The 16,107-nt window shown below is 40.8% G+C and overlaps 2 protein-coding genes across 2 annotated transcripts in view; one reads left to right on the forward strand and one right to left on the reverse strand.

Annotated features, from left to right (window-relative positions):
• LOC106971464 (procathepsin L-like) overlaps positions 1 to 16,107 on the reverse strand; it is a 298,037-nt gene that overhangs the window by 48,905 nt on the left and 233,025 nt on the right. The gene's annotated exons all lie outside the window — the stretch shown is intronic.
• LOC106971463 (procathepsin L) lies at positions 10,989 to 14,314 on the forward strand. Its single transcript, XM_027048122.2, has 6 exons — positions 10,989 to 11,123; positions 11,293 to 11,439; positions 11,846 to 12,070; positions 12,531 to 12,693; positions 13,368 to 13,485; positions 13,974 to 14,314. The coding sequence occupies exons 1-6, from the start codon at positions 11,040 to 11,042 to the stop codon at positions 14,071 to 14,073; spliced, it is 837 nt and encodes a 278-aa protein (XP_026903923.2). The 5' UTR covers positions 10,989 to 11,039; the 3' UTR covers positions 14,074 to 14,314.

Here is a 16,107-nt window from a genome sequence, read left to right on the forward strand (position 1 = left end):
TAGTTTTCCCACTTGTTTGTTTTTGCTTTTGCTGCTTTTGGAGTCAGATTCAAAAAATCATCACCGAAACCTATGTCAAAGAGCTTGCTGCCTCTGCTTTCTTCTGGAAGTTTTATGCTCTTAGGTCTTACATTCGAGTTAGATTTTTTTAATGGTATAAGAAAGTGGTTCAGTTTCATTCTTCTGGTGTGGTGGCCCAGTTTTCCCAACAGCATTTATGAGGAGATTATTCTTTCCCCATTGTATATTCTTACCTTCTTTGTTGTAAATTAATTGGCCATATATTCGTGGGTTTATTTCTAGGCTTTCTATTCCATTGATCTATTCCATTCCATCTTTCTATTCCATTTCTATTTCCATTGATCTGTGTCTATTTTTATGCCAACAAAAGGGACATGGGATTTCTCTATATTATTTTTACAAGTGCATGTGACTCTATAATTATCTCAAAAGAAAAATAATGAAAGAAAAAGTTTCTCTGTATGTTGGGAAAGCTAAGGAGCAGTTGCTGTGTTGAACAAAGGCTATTTCTTAGGCACCAGCATCCATTTCCTCTTGTCCTGGTAGGAGCAATGCAATTTCTTCTCTTCTCTTCTCTTCTCCTCTCTTCTCCTCTCCTCTCCTCTCCTCTCCTCTCCTCTCCTCTCCTCTCCTCTCCTTCTAATTTCTTTTTGAGAAATCATTATATGATTTCTCCATTATAAGCAGTCTTGCTGGGGCTATAATCAAGGTGGCATGCCTTTCTCTAGACGCAGATGGGATATTAACAGATGTCGTCTTCCAGATCTTGAATCTTGAGCACAGTTATGCAGGATGGAAGAAACACTGTGAATCTATTCATTCCAACAGCTGAGCCCCAACAACGCTGCTGAATATTTCCTGCAACTCAGATGCCATTGTTGCCCTGGATTCTGGTTGTTTTGGTCCTGACATCTGTTTTTCCAGCCTGAGGTCAATTCTGTGAACATCCCAATATCTCTTCCCAAATGCCTTTTAGAAGAAGTTCAATTGGTTCGGCTTACCTTTCATGTGGTCTTCAAGGAGATCTCACAACCACTTGAGCTGTTACTCAGGTTTCACTAAGCACTAACTCAAACTCAAAGATTTTTTGTTCTTTGCATACACTAAATTAGAATACCCCCCACCACCCTCCAAATTTAGATTATTGGGAAAGGGAGCAAGTGTTCAGAGGCTCTCTCACGGAGATGTTACTATGGAAACAAATGCAGTGATATATTTTAACTATTTAACAATACTTAGCATATCATAAGTGTTGACAAATGCTACCAAGGTGGTCATGATAATGATGATTGTAGAATATCTGAATTAAAAGTTGCAAGTAACTTGTTCTTGTTGCTGATAAAGTGAAACCAAAGTGAAGTGGTTATTTTAGTAAGTCAATGATACACTTGTAATTTTCTGGTCATTGGAATGCAGATAGTAACAATTAATGAAAAACCAGCTGCTATGACTTTATACCAGTCAAAATACATTTCCTGCCCATATCTTACTGAGGTTGGGGGGAAGTCGCCTGCTAGAGTAAAGTCACAAATGCTCACTGTGAATATCTTTTTCAGTTACTGTTAAATTGTCTGGAAGTGATTTTTTCCCCCTATTAATGGATCATTCTGGTGCTACTAGAAAGATGTGAAATATTTGGAAACTATAATGGATGTGATATAAAATAATAGTGTGAATGCTTAAAGGCCTTGTAATTTCCAATAATTTGGAATAGTGAACTGGACAACTACCCTCAATAAATGGTTGACTAGACTAATAAATTTTTTCCCAAGATGCATAAACATATTGTAAATCTTTGAAAGCAAGCACTATTGCAGAGTTTTTATTTTCTATAGAATGATTTAGAGCATATAGCTTAGTAGAGATGAGGTCCCTCATAGCAGAGCAGAAAAACAAACTTTTCAAACAGAAAAGTCAAATACAGAAGAAAAAACAGCTTTCCCCCTGAAGGAAAGTCAGTTCCCGTGTCTCCCCCTCTTCTGCTCTTTCCCAGCAGGTGCACACATCTTAGTTTCCCTGGGAGATGTTCTTTTTTTCTTTTTTAAAAAAAATTTTTAACATTCATTTATTATTGAGAGACAGAGCATGAGCAGGGGAGGGGCAGAGAGAGAGGGAGACACAGAATCCAAAGCAGGCTCCAGGCTCTGAGCTGGCAGCACAGAGCCCAATGCAGGGCTTGAACCCACAAACTGCGAGATCATGACCTGAGCCAAAGTCAGACACGCAACTGACTGAGCCACCCAGGCATCCCTCCCTGGGAAATGTTCTAATGCTCTACTTTAGAAACACAGACTAAGGATCTGGAGGAAATTTTTATTGTTTTACAAATAAATGTGAAATCAGTAACTAATTGTTCTCTTGCAGCTTTAAAGAAGAAAGAATGGTATTTAAATCCTGTGTCAGCTGAGTATTTTAGAATAATTTACAGAAGAAGAGAGTAAGGCCTGATGGGTGGACAGACTTCCCAGGAGCTCACCCTGAGTTTGGACCACTGGGTCTGCTGACAGCTGCCCTGTGGCTTCTGGTGAACCCAGGCTGCAGGCACTGGTGACCGGAGAGGCTGGAGGTCAGGCTTTCCTTTCCCAACTGCTTTTCTGAGGGAGGCTTACTGTCACCTCTTATTTCTACCACATCAACAAGCACAGTAATCTTACTTGGGGCATAGCTCTAGGGCCAATAGAAAGATCTTGGCTACTTTTTTATAGTTTTTTTTTTTTCATAGAAAAGGTGGGAATCTGCTCAATATCCTGATACAGATTTCTATTTTTTACAATGTAACTTTCCTTTTTTGCCCTGATCTCACGAATTTTATGGTAATGCAGTTTCTATTGAGGTAGAATTTAACACAGATTAAAATTAACATATCTTAAGTGAATAGCGTGGTCAATCTTGACCAGTATCTACACCCATGTAACTATCCCCAGGATCACAATATAGAAATCTCCATCTTTCTAGAAACTTCTCTTGTGCCCCTTTCCAGTCAATATTTCCCTTGCAGGTAACTGTTGTTCTGATATCTATCACCATAGATTGGTTTTGCCTGCTCAAACTTCATATACTATGTTCTTTTCATATGTGCCTTCTTTTACTTGACATAGTATTTTTGAGATTCATGTTTGTTGCTGCACATAGAGATACTTTGTTCTTTTTAAATTGTTGAGTATTAATATACTACCATGTGTTTACCCACTCTCCTTGGATGGACACCTCTCCATGTGTTTCCAGTTGGAAGTTATTATGAGGAAAGCTTCTGTGAACATTCTCACTTGGGCAGATCCTAACACTGGAATTGTTGAGCTGGTGGGCAGGTGTATAATTACCCTTATAAGAAGCTGATGAGCCCCTGTCCAGAGTGGTTTACCTTTTACGCTCACTAGTAATGTCTGAGAGTTCCTGTGGTTCTGAAACTGTGCCCCATAGTGTTTATAAAGTTAAAACTGTCACCTGCAGACACCCACTCACCCTCATTCTTCACAGGCATGTTAATCTTTTATAGGCAAACAGCAGAAAGAGCTTTAGCTGGCCTAGACCACTTTGGGCTTGATCAATGGCAGACTCATATCTGTGTGGATGGACCTTGGGGTGTCCAGCAGTTACCTCTACCTCATTATAATGTTAAAATATCCACCCAAGCTTCATTAACATAACATGTATAGGTATTTTAAGTACACCTGTGCAACCATCTGCCTGCCTTTACATGGAAAACAAAACTCCCTTTTCTGAATGCTCATCCTAACCCTACATAAAAGAAACCCTTTTATCCCCACCTAGGGACTCATGGCTTCACAAGAAGACTTCCTGTGATCTCTGTATTTGATGCACAGTTTTCTTTGTGGTAACAACTCCACTTGTTGTAGTCTCTACCTGTAATTCACTAGGGAGCAAACTCATGTTATTTCAGTTACAGTCCCACATCTCCACCCACACTTAGTATTGCACCCTTGTCAATTTCATCCATTCTGCTGGGTATGAAATGCCATCTCCTTGTAATCTCATCATTTTTAAGGAAACTTGAGCCACCTAAGCACCTTCAAATGACCTCCTAAATTCAAATAGGCAAGAAAAGCTATCTGTAATTTACAATAGAACATTATCTCTAGCATGATGGGTAAAACAGAAGACAATGAATTTTATTTTAGGTTCTGTGAGTATAGTCCTAAGACATGTATGAGTAATATTTCATTTCGGAAGCCAAATTTAAGAATATTACTACCTGTATCTTGGCTTGTAACATATAAGCTTGCTTACCACTATACTTTATGGTTCATTTCACCAATCTTGTGACCTGGCTCGTGGAAAGTAAAAAGTAAGTAGGAATTGCCTGTGTATGAAATTCTTGAATAACTGTTTTCTGAAATAAGCAAGGCCTCTGGAAAGATTTTGTCTTTGACCTCTTAAATAACAATTCAACCAAGTAAATTGGAAGATCTATATTGGCTTTATTAAATGATTCATGAATTGGGCAGCATTCCACCTAGCAAATAGAGGGAAATTCCACTGAACTAAGCAAAAGAAACATTTTAAAAGGCAGAGAGAAGATTATTAAAGAAAGATATTAAAGAAGATATTAAAGAAAAGAAATAAAAAAAAGAAACAATCAACAAAATTAAAAGACAATCTACTGAATAGGAGAAGATATTTGTAAATGACATATCCAATAAAACGTTAATATCCAAAATGTAAAAAGAACTGATAAACTTAGCACCTAGAAACCCAAATAACCCAATTAAAAAAGGGAGGGGGGGGGGAGAAGGGAAGAAGACACAAAGAGACATTTTTCCAAAAAGGACATTCAGATGGCCAACAGACACATGAAAAGATGCTTAACATCAGTCATCATGGAGGAAATGCAAATCAAAACTACAATGAGATATCACTTCACACTTGTCATAATGACTAAAATAAAAAATACAAAAAATGATAAGCATTGATGAAGATGTGAAGAAAAAGGAAGTCTAGTGCATGCATTGTTGGTGGGAATACAAACTGGTATAGCCACTGTGAAAAATAATATGGAGGTTCCTCAAAAAATTAAAAATAAAACTGCCATATGACCAAGTGATTGCACTACTCGGTATTTACCCAAAGCATACAAAAACACTAATTCAAAAGGATATATTCACCTCTGTGTTTATTGCAGCATTATTTACAGTAGCCAAATTATGGAAGCAGCCCAAGTGTCAGTTGGTAGATGAATACATCAAGAAGAGGTGATGTGTAGGTATGCATTGACATTCTGGGAGGCTGAGAGTGAGTCTCTGAGCACAGAGAGTTCATCTTGTCTGAGTTTCACTCAGCTTCTTGAATATATAGACACAGACCTTACACCTTCTGTTTTAAAATTACTGCCATAAAATAGGTACAAAATTTACTAGTTATAAAAGCTGGATCTGGGTTTGGGTTTTTTAGTGGATGGAATAAGTTAAGGTTATTGGTCTAGATGGCTAAAGCTATTTTTTGAAAAAAATTTGTGGAGAAGAAACTTAAAATTGTATTTTTATTTGGAGGGTCAAATTTTCATTGGCCTTTCCTCTGTTTTTACTTGAGAAGAAATATCTTCTTGGAATTTTTATCTTAAAGAGATGGGCCATAAGGAGTTCCTGGAGAAGACCAGGCTGAAAGCTAAGTATTTACATTGTAAAGGCACTGGGAAAAAAATACAAACACTTTCTAGAAGGACGTTTCTTCTTTACAGTACTTATAAGCCTTTTAAAATAAATAAGGGAGGTGTTGGGATTGGTAAAAAGGATTGGTGGTCTTTGAATTGTTTTTGAAAGCACACCTCTGGTCCTGTAAAGCCTGGGTTCATAAAAGAAGTATAATGGAACTAAAGAGTGTTTGTCCGCCTAATGCACTGCAAGCCAGTAAAGAAACGAACACCCAGCTGTTGCAGGAAGAAAGATAGGCTATTTATTGGTGTGTTGTCACCCAGGAGAGCAGGGAGCTAATGCTCAAGGTCTCAAATTGTCCCCTGGCTTACAAATGAGGATTTTTAAGGGCAAGAATTACAGCCAGGGTCTCCGGGTGGAGTGGCATTCAAGGACTGTTGGAGAATGAAGTCACATTCTTAAGATGCTGTCTTCTATTCTTTGCTTCCCTGTCTGATCGGGAGGGGGTCTGTTCTACTTCAAAGACTGTAACTCTGCAAAACGTCTCTATTGTACCTCAGTGAGTTAATAAAATGTAGTGTACCGGGGCAATATGTCCTGTGATCTTATCGATAGTATTTTGTTACCTTACGTGATTGTGGAAGTGTTCTCTATTTATAACTACAATTATTTTAAACAACACATAGCTAAAATTCTGCCACAGTGATCAATAGTGACTTACGTGTAACTTAACAAATCTGCCTTCTGTTCCATTCTCTGCTAGTATTTTTCCCAGTTTCACAGGGACAGCAGTGTTTAGTTTCTCAGACAATTGGTTGTTGCCTAAATAATATCAAAGGACTGACACACCCATCTGCCTGTAGAAAGCCTTCTTTTTCCTCTGAGTGCATTTTGCTTAAGGGAGAAGCTAAAAAACAAAAGTCTATCAGGCTCTGAATATCAGCTTTTAATTGGGCCAGATTTCTGATTATAAAGCTATTAAATTAAAAATAAATATTTTGTTGGGTTTTAGCCAAAACACAGTAAAGATTTCTGATTGTATTAAATGATTTCATGGAGCCAAGAGGTATCCTCAAAGAGGGTGTAAAAGATACTATTTTTACAAAATCTAGACCCACTCCCAAAGACGGCCAAAGAGAGAGCTGAGGCAAGTGGAAAGCCAAACCATGTTCTTAGGATGTAAAACAAAAGGAACAATAAGGAAATAGTTTTTCCCAGGAAAGAAGGATTCATAGCCAACAGGTCTGGAGTTGGAAAGGAAGGGATGATGTGAATTTTTATTTCCTTCTCTCACCTGGGCTCAGGGGGAATCTATTTAAGAATAAAACAAATAAACAAACAAATGAAAACTCTTGAGGACCCTGGCTGTGTTTATGAAATGTTTTACTGTGGGCCTTAGTTCAGTCTTTGACCAAGGATGAAAGGCTTCTCAGGAGGACCACCTGTAACCTCAGGTGGTGTCCTGTAAAAAAGGTGGGTGTCTCTTCAGGTGGAAAGGCACCTGGGATGGGAAAATGGCAGACACAGAGTTCAGGGAAAGGAGGGCTGAGGAGGTGGAGGACATAAGTCAGTTTTACAGTCTTTGGTCTTAAGCGCCTCTCGTGTTTCTAATTGTTCAGTAGCCTTTTGTAGTGAATCTTTCACTGGAACTATTTTATAATCTTGAAGCCTTTTGGAGGCTTCTGCATATGAATTAAAGTAGGCACCCCACTCTGTTTATTTAGATTGGGATGCCTGACTTTCACATACACTTCTTAAATGAACAATGTGGCCTAACTGGAAGGTTCCTCATGGTGGCCACTGTAATTCTAGGTTATTTTTAAGAATTTTTTTTCCATTTTGTTAGATATCTGTTGCTATCTACTGATATCTAGAAAGCTATATATCTTGCTGATATAACTTCTGGGACCATAGTTTTTAGGCACAAAATAAGCAGGTGTGCTGGAAGCTAGCACACCTGACTCTTTAGAATTGAAGGATCCCTTCAATTTGGCTTTCTCAGAGGGGAACTAATACCTAAGAGGGAAGTGCCACAGGACTGGGGATAGTGTGTGTTTTACAGTGTATTTTTATTGCATGGAAGTTTTCTTGAGCTGGAGGGTGGCCTAGTGTCCATCTAACCTATTCTATGACCAACTTATTCTATCATGGCAGCCTTCTTGAGGTGGCCAGAGCTCTAGCAGCCTTTAAATGCTAGACCCTTGCCTACCAATGTTTGTGGCTTTTTGGCCTCCAAGATCTTGCTAGCAATAGCCTTTATTTACACAAACAGGACAAACATGTTCCTTCATATATCAGCAGCACTGTGTCTCGTCACTAGGAAGGCCCTATGAGCACCACCATCCATTCCCTTGGGAACCTCTTGCTGAGGAATGTGGCATGAAAGGCAGGGGTTGCCTCAGGGAGACCCTTCTGTCAGCTCAGTGGAAGTCCTGGCAAACACAACAGCACCATTGGGCTCCTGGCATAACCATCTGCAGCTCAAGCTGACCTGACCTGTAATGGATGGTTAATGGGATCAGGAGCTTCAAGGCAAAGTTAGAGACAAACAGAATGGACCTTTGACCCAGAGGAGCTTACCCATAGTGTTAGGAAAGAAGGAAGACCTTGAAACCATGCCTCGTATTTCTCCTTTTCCTGAATGCTGCTAGAAGTTTACTCCAGAGCTTGTTCCTGCCACCAAATCTGTTAAATTGCACAATTCAGCCAAGTAAACCTGAAGAAGTAATTGGCTTTATTAGACAACCCATGAATCAGGCAGTATCCCATCTGGCAAGTAGAAGGGAACTCAGCTGAGCTAAACCAAAGAAAGATTTTAAAAGACAGGGAAGGGGAGTCTGGCTGGCTCAGTCAGTAGAGTATGCCACTCTTGATCTCGAGGTTGTGAGTTTGAGCCCACATTGGGTGCAGAGATTACTTAAGAATAAAATCTTAAAAATAAATAAGAAGCAGGGGAATAGCCAAAAGAGAAGAATGGAATTTATTAGCAAAGAATGCATTGTTTGGACAAAGTAGCCCTGCTAATGAGAGCAGAAAGGCTCTCAGTAAATTCCCCAGTGTGGACCAGGAAATTGACTCTTTCAGGGTTTCCTTGCTAGGGGTTGAACCTGCATTTGGGTTAGGTATTAAGTCTTGGTTTCCTGACTTGGGCCCTTAACCTAAGTGACACCATTTTGGGCCTGTGGATTTCTGTTTAACAGCCCTCACAAGGAAGCAGTATTAAATTAGCCTTACTCTATGCTCATGCCTGACATGTATTATCTCATTTAATCCTCTGAGTAAAATGTAGTTATTGCCTCATGTCCTCACTGAAGAAACAGGCTGAGGGTGTTGCAGGGCCTGAGGGGCCCACACGGAGAGAGCTGCAGAATGGCCATGCTGGCCCAACCCTGACTCCAGGTGGTGTTCAGAATCCCTTTGACCATGGCTGTCCGGGAGCAGAGAAGTCCTGAAGATGTGTGAGAAAGGTCACTAGGGTGTATCATTGATATAGGTCCAGAGAAGTAGGCGGTGTAGACCTATGGAAGCATGTTTCTAAGGAGAGCAAAACTGGTCGTCAGACAGCAAATTCATGGTTTCCTGATAAACGTTGTTTTGCTAATTTTTCTTAAAGTTCTTAAATCTCAAGAAACCAGGTTGGATACTGAAGAGGTAAATGTAGTTTCTAGATTCTACTTTTCCTCCATTTCTTTAAACCATTCCCCCCCCCTCCCCCAATAAATAATACGTTACTGTCGGTTTGGAGAAAGGTTTGAGAGGGAAGTAGAATTCTTGACAGTCAGAGGTAGGACAGGAGCATTACAAAATGCCACGCCTTCCCTGGACACCCCTCCCGTCTGCCCCTTTTTCGTCCAAGGATTTGAGCCTTGTCCAATTGCGTCCCGAGTTTTCATTTCCAGTCCACTCCAGAGTCTTCCCAAACTCAGAGCATCCCTTCCTGTAACAGTGATAACACATCCGAAGGTGGGCATTAGCCACTTCGTCTACCTGCCCCACATTTGCTTGGAGTAAACAGGAACCACTAGACTAGATTATCCTGTTCTCAGTCCTCTGGGAGATTTTTACCAAAAATTCGGTGACTAAAGGACATGCAGGGTGACGCTGAAAACCCATTTAGGCTTCCTTATGAACTACTTTTCGTGAGCCACTAGCCAGCTCATGGATTCAGGGTAATTAGTTCATTCGGGTCCCCAGGCAGGCGCCATACACCACCACTCCGCTCTCCCTCCTCAGTCCTGTTCCTGGTCCCCCAGCTCTCCTGGCCAGGATACCACTGAGACGGTTAAGACCTCCCTAGGCAGGTCAAGCATGAACCCAGCCACGTAGCAAGACTGGAGTCCCAGAGCACGGAGGTCCCGCCCACATATCGGCTCAACCAATCGCAGTGGGAGCAGGTGGTGGGGCGGGGCCCTCCAGGCAGAGTCCCAGGCCTTAAATGCACCTAGGATGCACTCTTCTCCCTGGGGAGAGTGGGAAGCCCCCGGACCCACACTTGTGACTGCACCTGCACAGTTGCACCTGTCACAGGTGATTTTCCAGCGCAAGACCTGAGCAGGGGGTCGGGAGGGACACTCTCGGAACCAGCGCGGCCTCCAGCCTTGGGAGTCGGGAGTTTGGTGCTCCCAGGAAGCTCTATCTGCAGGTCTGGCCCCTCCAGCTGCGGCCCCCTGATCCCCGCAGGTTTTGCTGCGGGGCCCTCCCCCCTCCCTCCTTGCCCTGAGATCCAAGTCCCCCGGAAGAAGCGGAGGTCGCAGGGCAGTGTCCCGCACATCCCACATCCTCAGCCTTCCTCCTTCCACAGCTCTGTGGAAATACTCGGGAGGATAAATTCAATGTTTTTACTTCACCGGGGTGGCTTTTACATCTCAGAAAAAAGGAGGTTGGCTTTTCAGACAGCTTGGCCTGATCAGATACTCATTTCTTTTCCCTTCCCAGGTTTTTGAAACATGCATCCTTTACTCTTCCTGGCTGGCCTTTGCTTGGGGGTAGCCTCAGCTGCTCCACAGCTCTATCAGAGCTTAGATGCACGATGGTCCCAGTGGAAGGCAACACATGGGAAACTATATGGCATGGTTGGTAACATCTAAACTGCCTAGTGAAACTTGCAGAGAATGTTCCACGCTGGTGGGAGTTCATAACACAGAGTAGCTTGAGTCTGCTCTTACCAGCTCTTATCAAGGCAGTAAGCAGGGCACCTTGACTGTACACAACGTGGGCATATGTCCTGCTGTGTGGTTGCTGGAGAACAGCTCGCAGAAGCATCAGGCCATCCCTGGCTGTGGTTTCTCCTCCTTGCTGGGAGTACATCCACTTGGTGCAGGTGATTTGCTTTCAAATAGAAATCAAGATGATAAGATACTTGTTTTTCTGCAGGATGAAGTATGGAGGAGAGCAGTGTGGGAGAGGAATATGAAAATGATTGAACAGCACAATCGGGAACACAGTCAAGGGAAACACACCTTCACAATGGCAATGAATGCCTTTGGTGACATGGTGAGTGTGGCATGGATTGCTGAATGTTATGTGTGTCCTCCTCACAATATTATTTATTTATTTATTTGTTTGTTTGTTTGTTTGTTTATTTTATTTTTTTTTATTTTCCTCACAGTACTTAAAAAAAAAATCTCACGCTTGTCAACATTCTATTTCCTTTTCCTTGAAGACCAATGAAGAATTCAGGCAGGTGATGAATGGCCTTAAAATCCAGAAGCGCAAGAAGTGGAAAGTGTTCCAAGCACCTTTCTTTGTTGAGATCCCCTCATCTGTGGACTGGAGAGAGAAAGGCTATGTAACTCCTGTGAAGGATCAGGTGTGACAATATTCAGCAGGTCCCTCTCAAGAATAGAAGACAGGGGCACCTGGGTGGCTCGGTTGGTTAAGCGTCCAACTTCGACTGAGATCATGATCTCGTGGTTTGTGAGTTTGAGGCCCACAATGGGGCTGACAGATCAGAGCCTGGAGCTTGCTTCAGATTCTATGTCTCCCTCCCTCTCTGCCCCTCCCCTGCTTGTACTCTGTCTCTGTCTCTCTCGCTCTCAAAAATTAAATACAACATTAAAAAAAAAGAATAGAAGACAAAAGGAATTAGTGTCCTTGCTATGGATGTTGGGGAAGAATATGCAGTTTGTTGTTTTAGGAAGTTTTAGATCTATGGGCTGTTGTCAAACTCTTACTGTTTATTTTGTAGACTAAGAGCTTTTCAATTTTGTTTTCAGGGTTATTGTCTTTGTTGTTGGGCTTTTAGTGCAACTGGTGCCCTTGAAGGACAGATGTTCCGGAAAACTGGCAAACTTGTTTCATTGAGTGAGCAGAACCTGGTGGACTGCTCTCAGACTGAAGGCAATGAGGGCTACAGTGGCGGCCTAATTGATGATGCTTTCCAGTATGTTAAGGACAATGGTGGCCTGGACTCAGAGGAATCCTATCCATATCATGCACAGGTAAAGAGAGCTTCTTGTCTTGTTATCCAAGTTGAACAGGTTCAAAGACAACAGCTACCATATTTATATTCACATTTTAGATTGTAGACTTTGTATCTGCAGACTGTCAGAACTGTCATTAAAATTTATTGGTCTGGCATAGTTCTCTGCCTTGATGGTTACCATATAGTTGTTCCTACTTCTATGTTATGTGGAGGTAAGTACAGTATACCATTCTGTATACTGGTATGGATTTCTCCAGATTGAAAAATTTCTTATGGACAAGGAGACCGAGAGTGTGTCATTGAATAGACACCTGCTGATTTTTCAATTTCAAAACAACCAATAAATAGCATTTCAGCTCCTGGGGTGCATTATAACAAATTTGTCTTGAATTCAGTAAGTTTCAAACTGTTTTGAACTCATGTTCCCCAGGAGGTGGATGGTAGTAATCAAGTCTCTTTCCCTTTACCTTTGAAAGGGAGACTCCTGCAAATACAGGCCTGAGAACTCTGTTGCCAATGTCACTGACTACTGGGACGTCCCTAGTAAGGAGAATGAACTTATGATCACATTGGCAGCTGTGGGGCCCATCTCTGCTGCTATAGATGCAAGCCTGGATACCTTCCGCTTCTATAAAGAAGGTAAGCATTTGTTCATATGGAAATTTAGGTAGAAAAATGGTACCATGACGTACCATATAATTGACTAGTAGGTATTTAGAATACAATGTAGAATTTTGAGTGTGTTGATTAACATGGTTGTTCATTCTGTACATGTAGTATTTGTGCCTGTTGTTTCTGTGTGACATTACTTGAATCATATCTTCATGATTTTAAGCTTGTCATAAATATATTTAAATGGCTACAGAATTTGATTTGGTATAGCTCAATTTACATTTTTTTAGTTATCAGACCTTTCGAAATTTCTAAGGAATTGTATTAATATAATTGAAACTAGAAAAAAAAAAACTCTTGGCTCACATAATTTTGTATTTTGTGCTGTATCCCCAGGCTGACATCCTAAAAGTAGAATGACAAGGCGTCAATAAGCAGTCATTTATGCTTCTTGGCAAGTTATTTGGAAAAGAATTTGTGCCAACTTGTATTTCTGGTGGCATTAGATGAGGGCCTAAATCTCTAGCATATTAAAAAATATTGTTTTTAAAATCTCTCTGGATTTATGTTATTTCAATATTTAATGTAATTTATGTAATATGTAATTTAAATATTCATTAAATATTTAATGAAGTTTGATATGCCTACCAGCATGGTTGATAAGCCACATGTCACCCCAGCATTGAATTTTACTTTTCCAGGCATTTATTATGATCCAAGCTGTAGCAGTGAAGACGTGGATCACGGTGTTCTGGTGGTTGGCTATGGTGCTGACGGAACAGAGACAGAGAACAAAAAATACTGGATTATCAAAAACAGGTATAAAAAGCCAAAAATACTTATCTTTGAAATTGAAAAGGGAATCCTTTTTGGAATTAGTGTCTGGATGCAGGTCCTCAAACCCTTGAGCACACTGCTGAAGTCGCAGAAGTCTTTACCCCACACGGGGGGAACACAGACATATTCATTGGATGATACTAATAAGGTACTGTCTCAAGTTTGCTAGGGTCCTTGCTATAGTTTTGGTACCACTGCATTTCTAAACTTGAAAATTTTCTTATTTCTGAAATACATCTTGCCCTGAGAGTTTCTTTTTCCTGTCTCTCATTTTGGAGTTTCGTGAAAGGTTGAGGGAATAGCTTTCTGTGCAGGTTTGGAAAGTAAACCATGAACAAGAACAGCCTCTCCTGATACTTTCTGAATCTGTCTTGGCCTCTGGTGCACTGCTCAGTATCAAGTCCCATTGTTAATAAAGACAAATGTATTTTATTTATTTGAATAAAATGGCAAATGCTATCTTCTTTCAGCTGGGGTACAGACTGGGGCATGGATGGCTACATAAAGATGGCCAAAGACCGGGACAACCATTGTGGAATCGCCTCTTTGGCCAGCTTTCCTACCGTGTGAGATGATGGTGGGAAGAAGACCTTGATTGGCAACAAAACATCCAGAAAATGAATTTTAAAGCTGACCACACTTTATTATGTGGGATAAAACACTTGAACCTTTGAGGATACAAGTTGTGATTTGATTCTGCGGTATTTTATACTGGTAAAATGTTACTACTTTGCTTATTACTGCCGTAAACAGCTTTGTATGATTGACTCGTCTAATATGTTGAAATTTTGTTTTAAAAGGATGTATGAAGTTTTACCTTTTAAAATAAAGCAATTAAAATTTTTCTTTATTTATTTTTGAGAGAGAGAGAAAGAGAGAGTGAGCAAGGGTGGGGGAGGGGCAGAGAGAGAGGGAGACACAAAACTGGAAGCAGGTGTTAGCACAGAGCCTGCTCGAACTCACGAACTTTGAGATCATGACCAGAGCTGAAGTCAGACACTTGAGTAGTAGTGAGGGGGGTGGGGGGGAGGGAAGGGAGCCAAGTGATGGACATCTTATCATTTCTTCTTTTTTCTTTTCCTTTGAATAAATGTCACCTTTTGAGGCAAAATTAAAAATAAAGTGGTAGTGGGGAAGTTTCTAATAACTTTTTGTAAAGTCAAAAATGTGATTGTGCTCTAGGGATATAACTGAACGTGCCAGGGGTCCATTAGGGGAAAGGCTGGGTGGCCTCTGGCTCTTACAGTTGTAAATATGCACATCTCATGTCAGCTGCTCTGTCACTGTTTGATTCAACCCTTAAATGGAACAAAATGTGACCAATGATCTATAAAGACAAAGGTACACTATTTTAATAAGGAAAAAACTTCACATTTTAGAAAAGTAAATACACACATAGGATTTCCAAAATAAAAAAGTGTACTTAGATATCATGGTCATTTGACCTTAGATGGTTACAACCCAGCTAAGTTACAGGACAGATGTCATAGAGTCAGTTTTGGGTACATTGTCCCCACTTGCTAGTGAAGACTACGTCAGTACTTTGCAGGTGAGGAAGGACCGAACACAGCGGATTGCCAGGAATTTGTGTTGTGGGTCCACAAGGATTGAGGGTAAGCCCCTAGACATGAGGGGTGGATTCAGAAATAATGCTGGGGTTTCAGAGGTGGCAGAAAGGTGACGGCATCCAAAGTGATCATCTGAGGTTGAATTTACGTAACCTCAGAATCTATTAAAAGAAGACAAATTGCTTACAGTCTGCAGGCTGAAGAAGCACATAGTTTAATTTGCTCTCTGAGTGTTCAAAAGTGTCGAGTTCCCACTCAGGAAGTATAAGGAGAAGGTGGAAGTTAAGAGACCCCGTAAGCCCTCAGGAGTGCGTGAGGTGGAGGACAGTCTCAAGCCAACAAGGCCCCCTGTTTCTTGATTCCTCTCTCTCTCTCTCTCTCTCTCTGTCTCACTCCCTCCCTGTATCTCTTTTTTTCCTTTGTTTAGTTTCTTAAATTCCACATAAGAGTGAAATCATATGGTCTTTCTCTGACTGACTTATTTTGCTTAGCATAATAGTCTCTAGCTCCAACTATGTGGTTGCAAATGGCAAGATTTCATTCTTTTTTGTGCCTGAATAATATTCCATTGTATATATACCACATCTTCTTTACTCACTCGTCTGTCGATAGACACTTGGGGTGCTTCTTTAATTTGACCATTGTAAATAATGCTGCTATAAACACAGGGGTGCATGTATCCCTTTGAATTGGTGTTTTTGTATTCTTGGGGTAAATACTCAGTTGTGTGATTGCTGGATTTAACTTTAGAGTAACATTCACAGTGGCTGCACCACTTTACATTCCCACCAACAATGCACGAGGGTTCCTTTTTTCCCACATCCTCTCCAACACTTGTTGTTTCTTGTGTTTTTGATTTTAGCCATTCTGACAGGTGTGAGGTGATACCTCATTGTAGTTTTGACTTGCATTTCATTAATGATCAGTGATGTTGAGCATCTTTTCATGTGTCTGTTGGCCATCTGGATGTCTTCTTTGGAGAAAGGTCTGTTCATGTCTTCTGCCCGTTTTTTAGGTGGATAATTTGTTTTTTGGG

Source organism: Acinonyx jubatus, chromosome D4 (assembly GCF_027475565.1).
Source record: "Acinonyx jubatus isolate Ajub_Pintada_27869175 chromosome D4, VMU_Ajub_asm_v1.0, whole genome shotgun sequence".
Classification (NCBI taxonomy): domain Eukaryota; kingdom Metazoa; phylum Chordata; class Mammalia; order Carnivora; family Felidae; genus Acinonyx; species Acinonyx jubatus.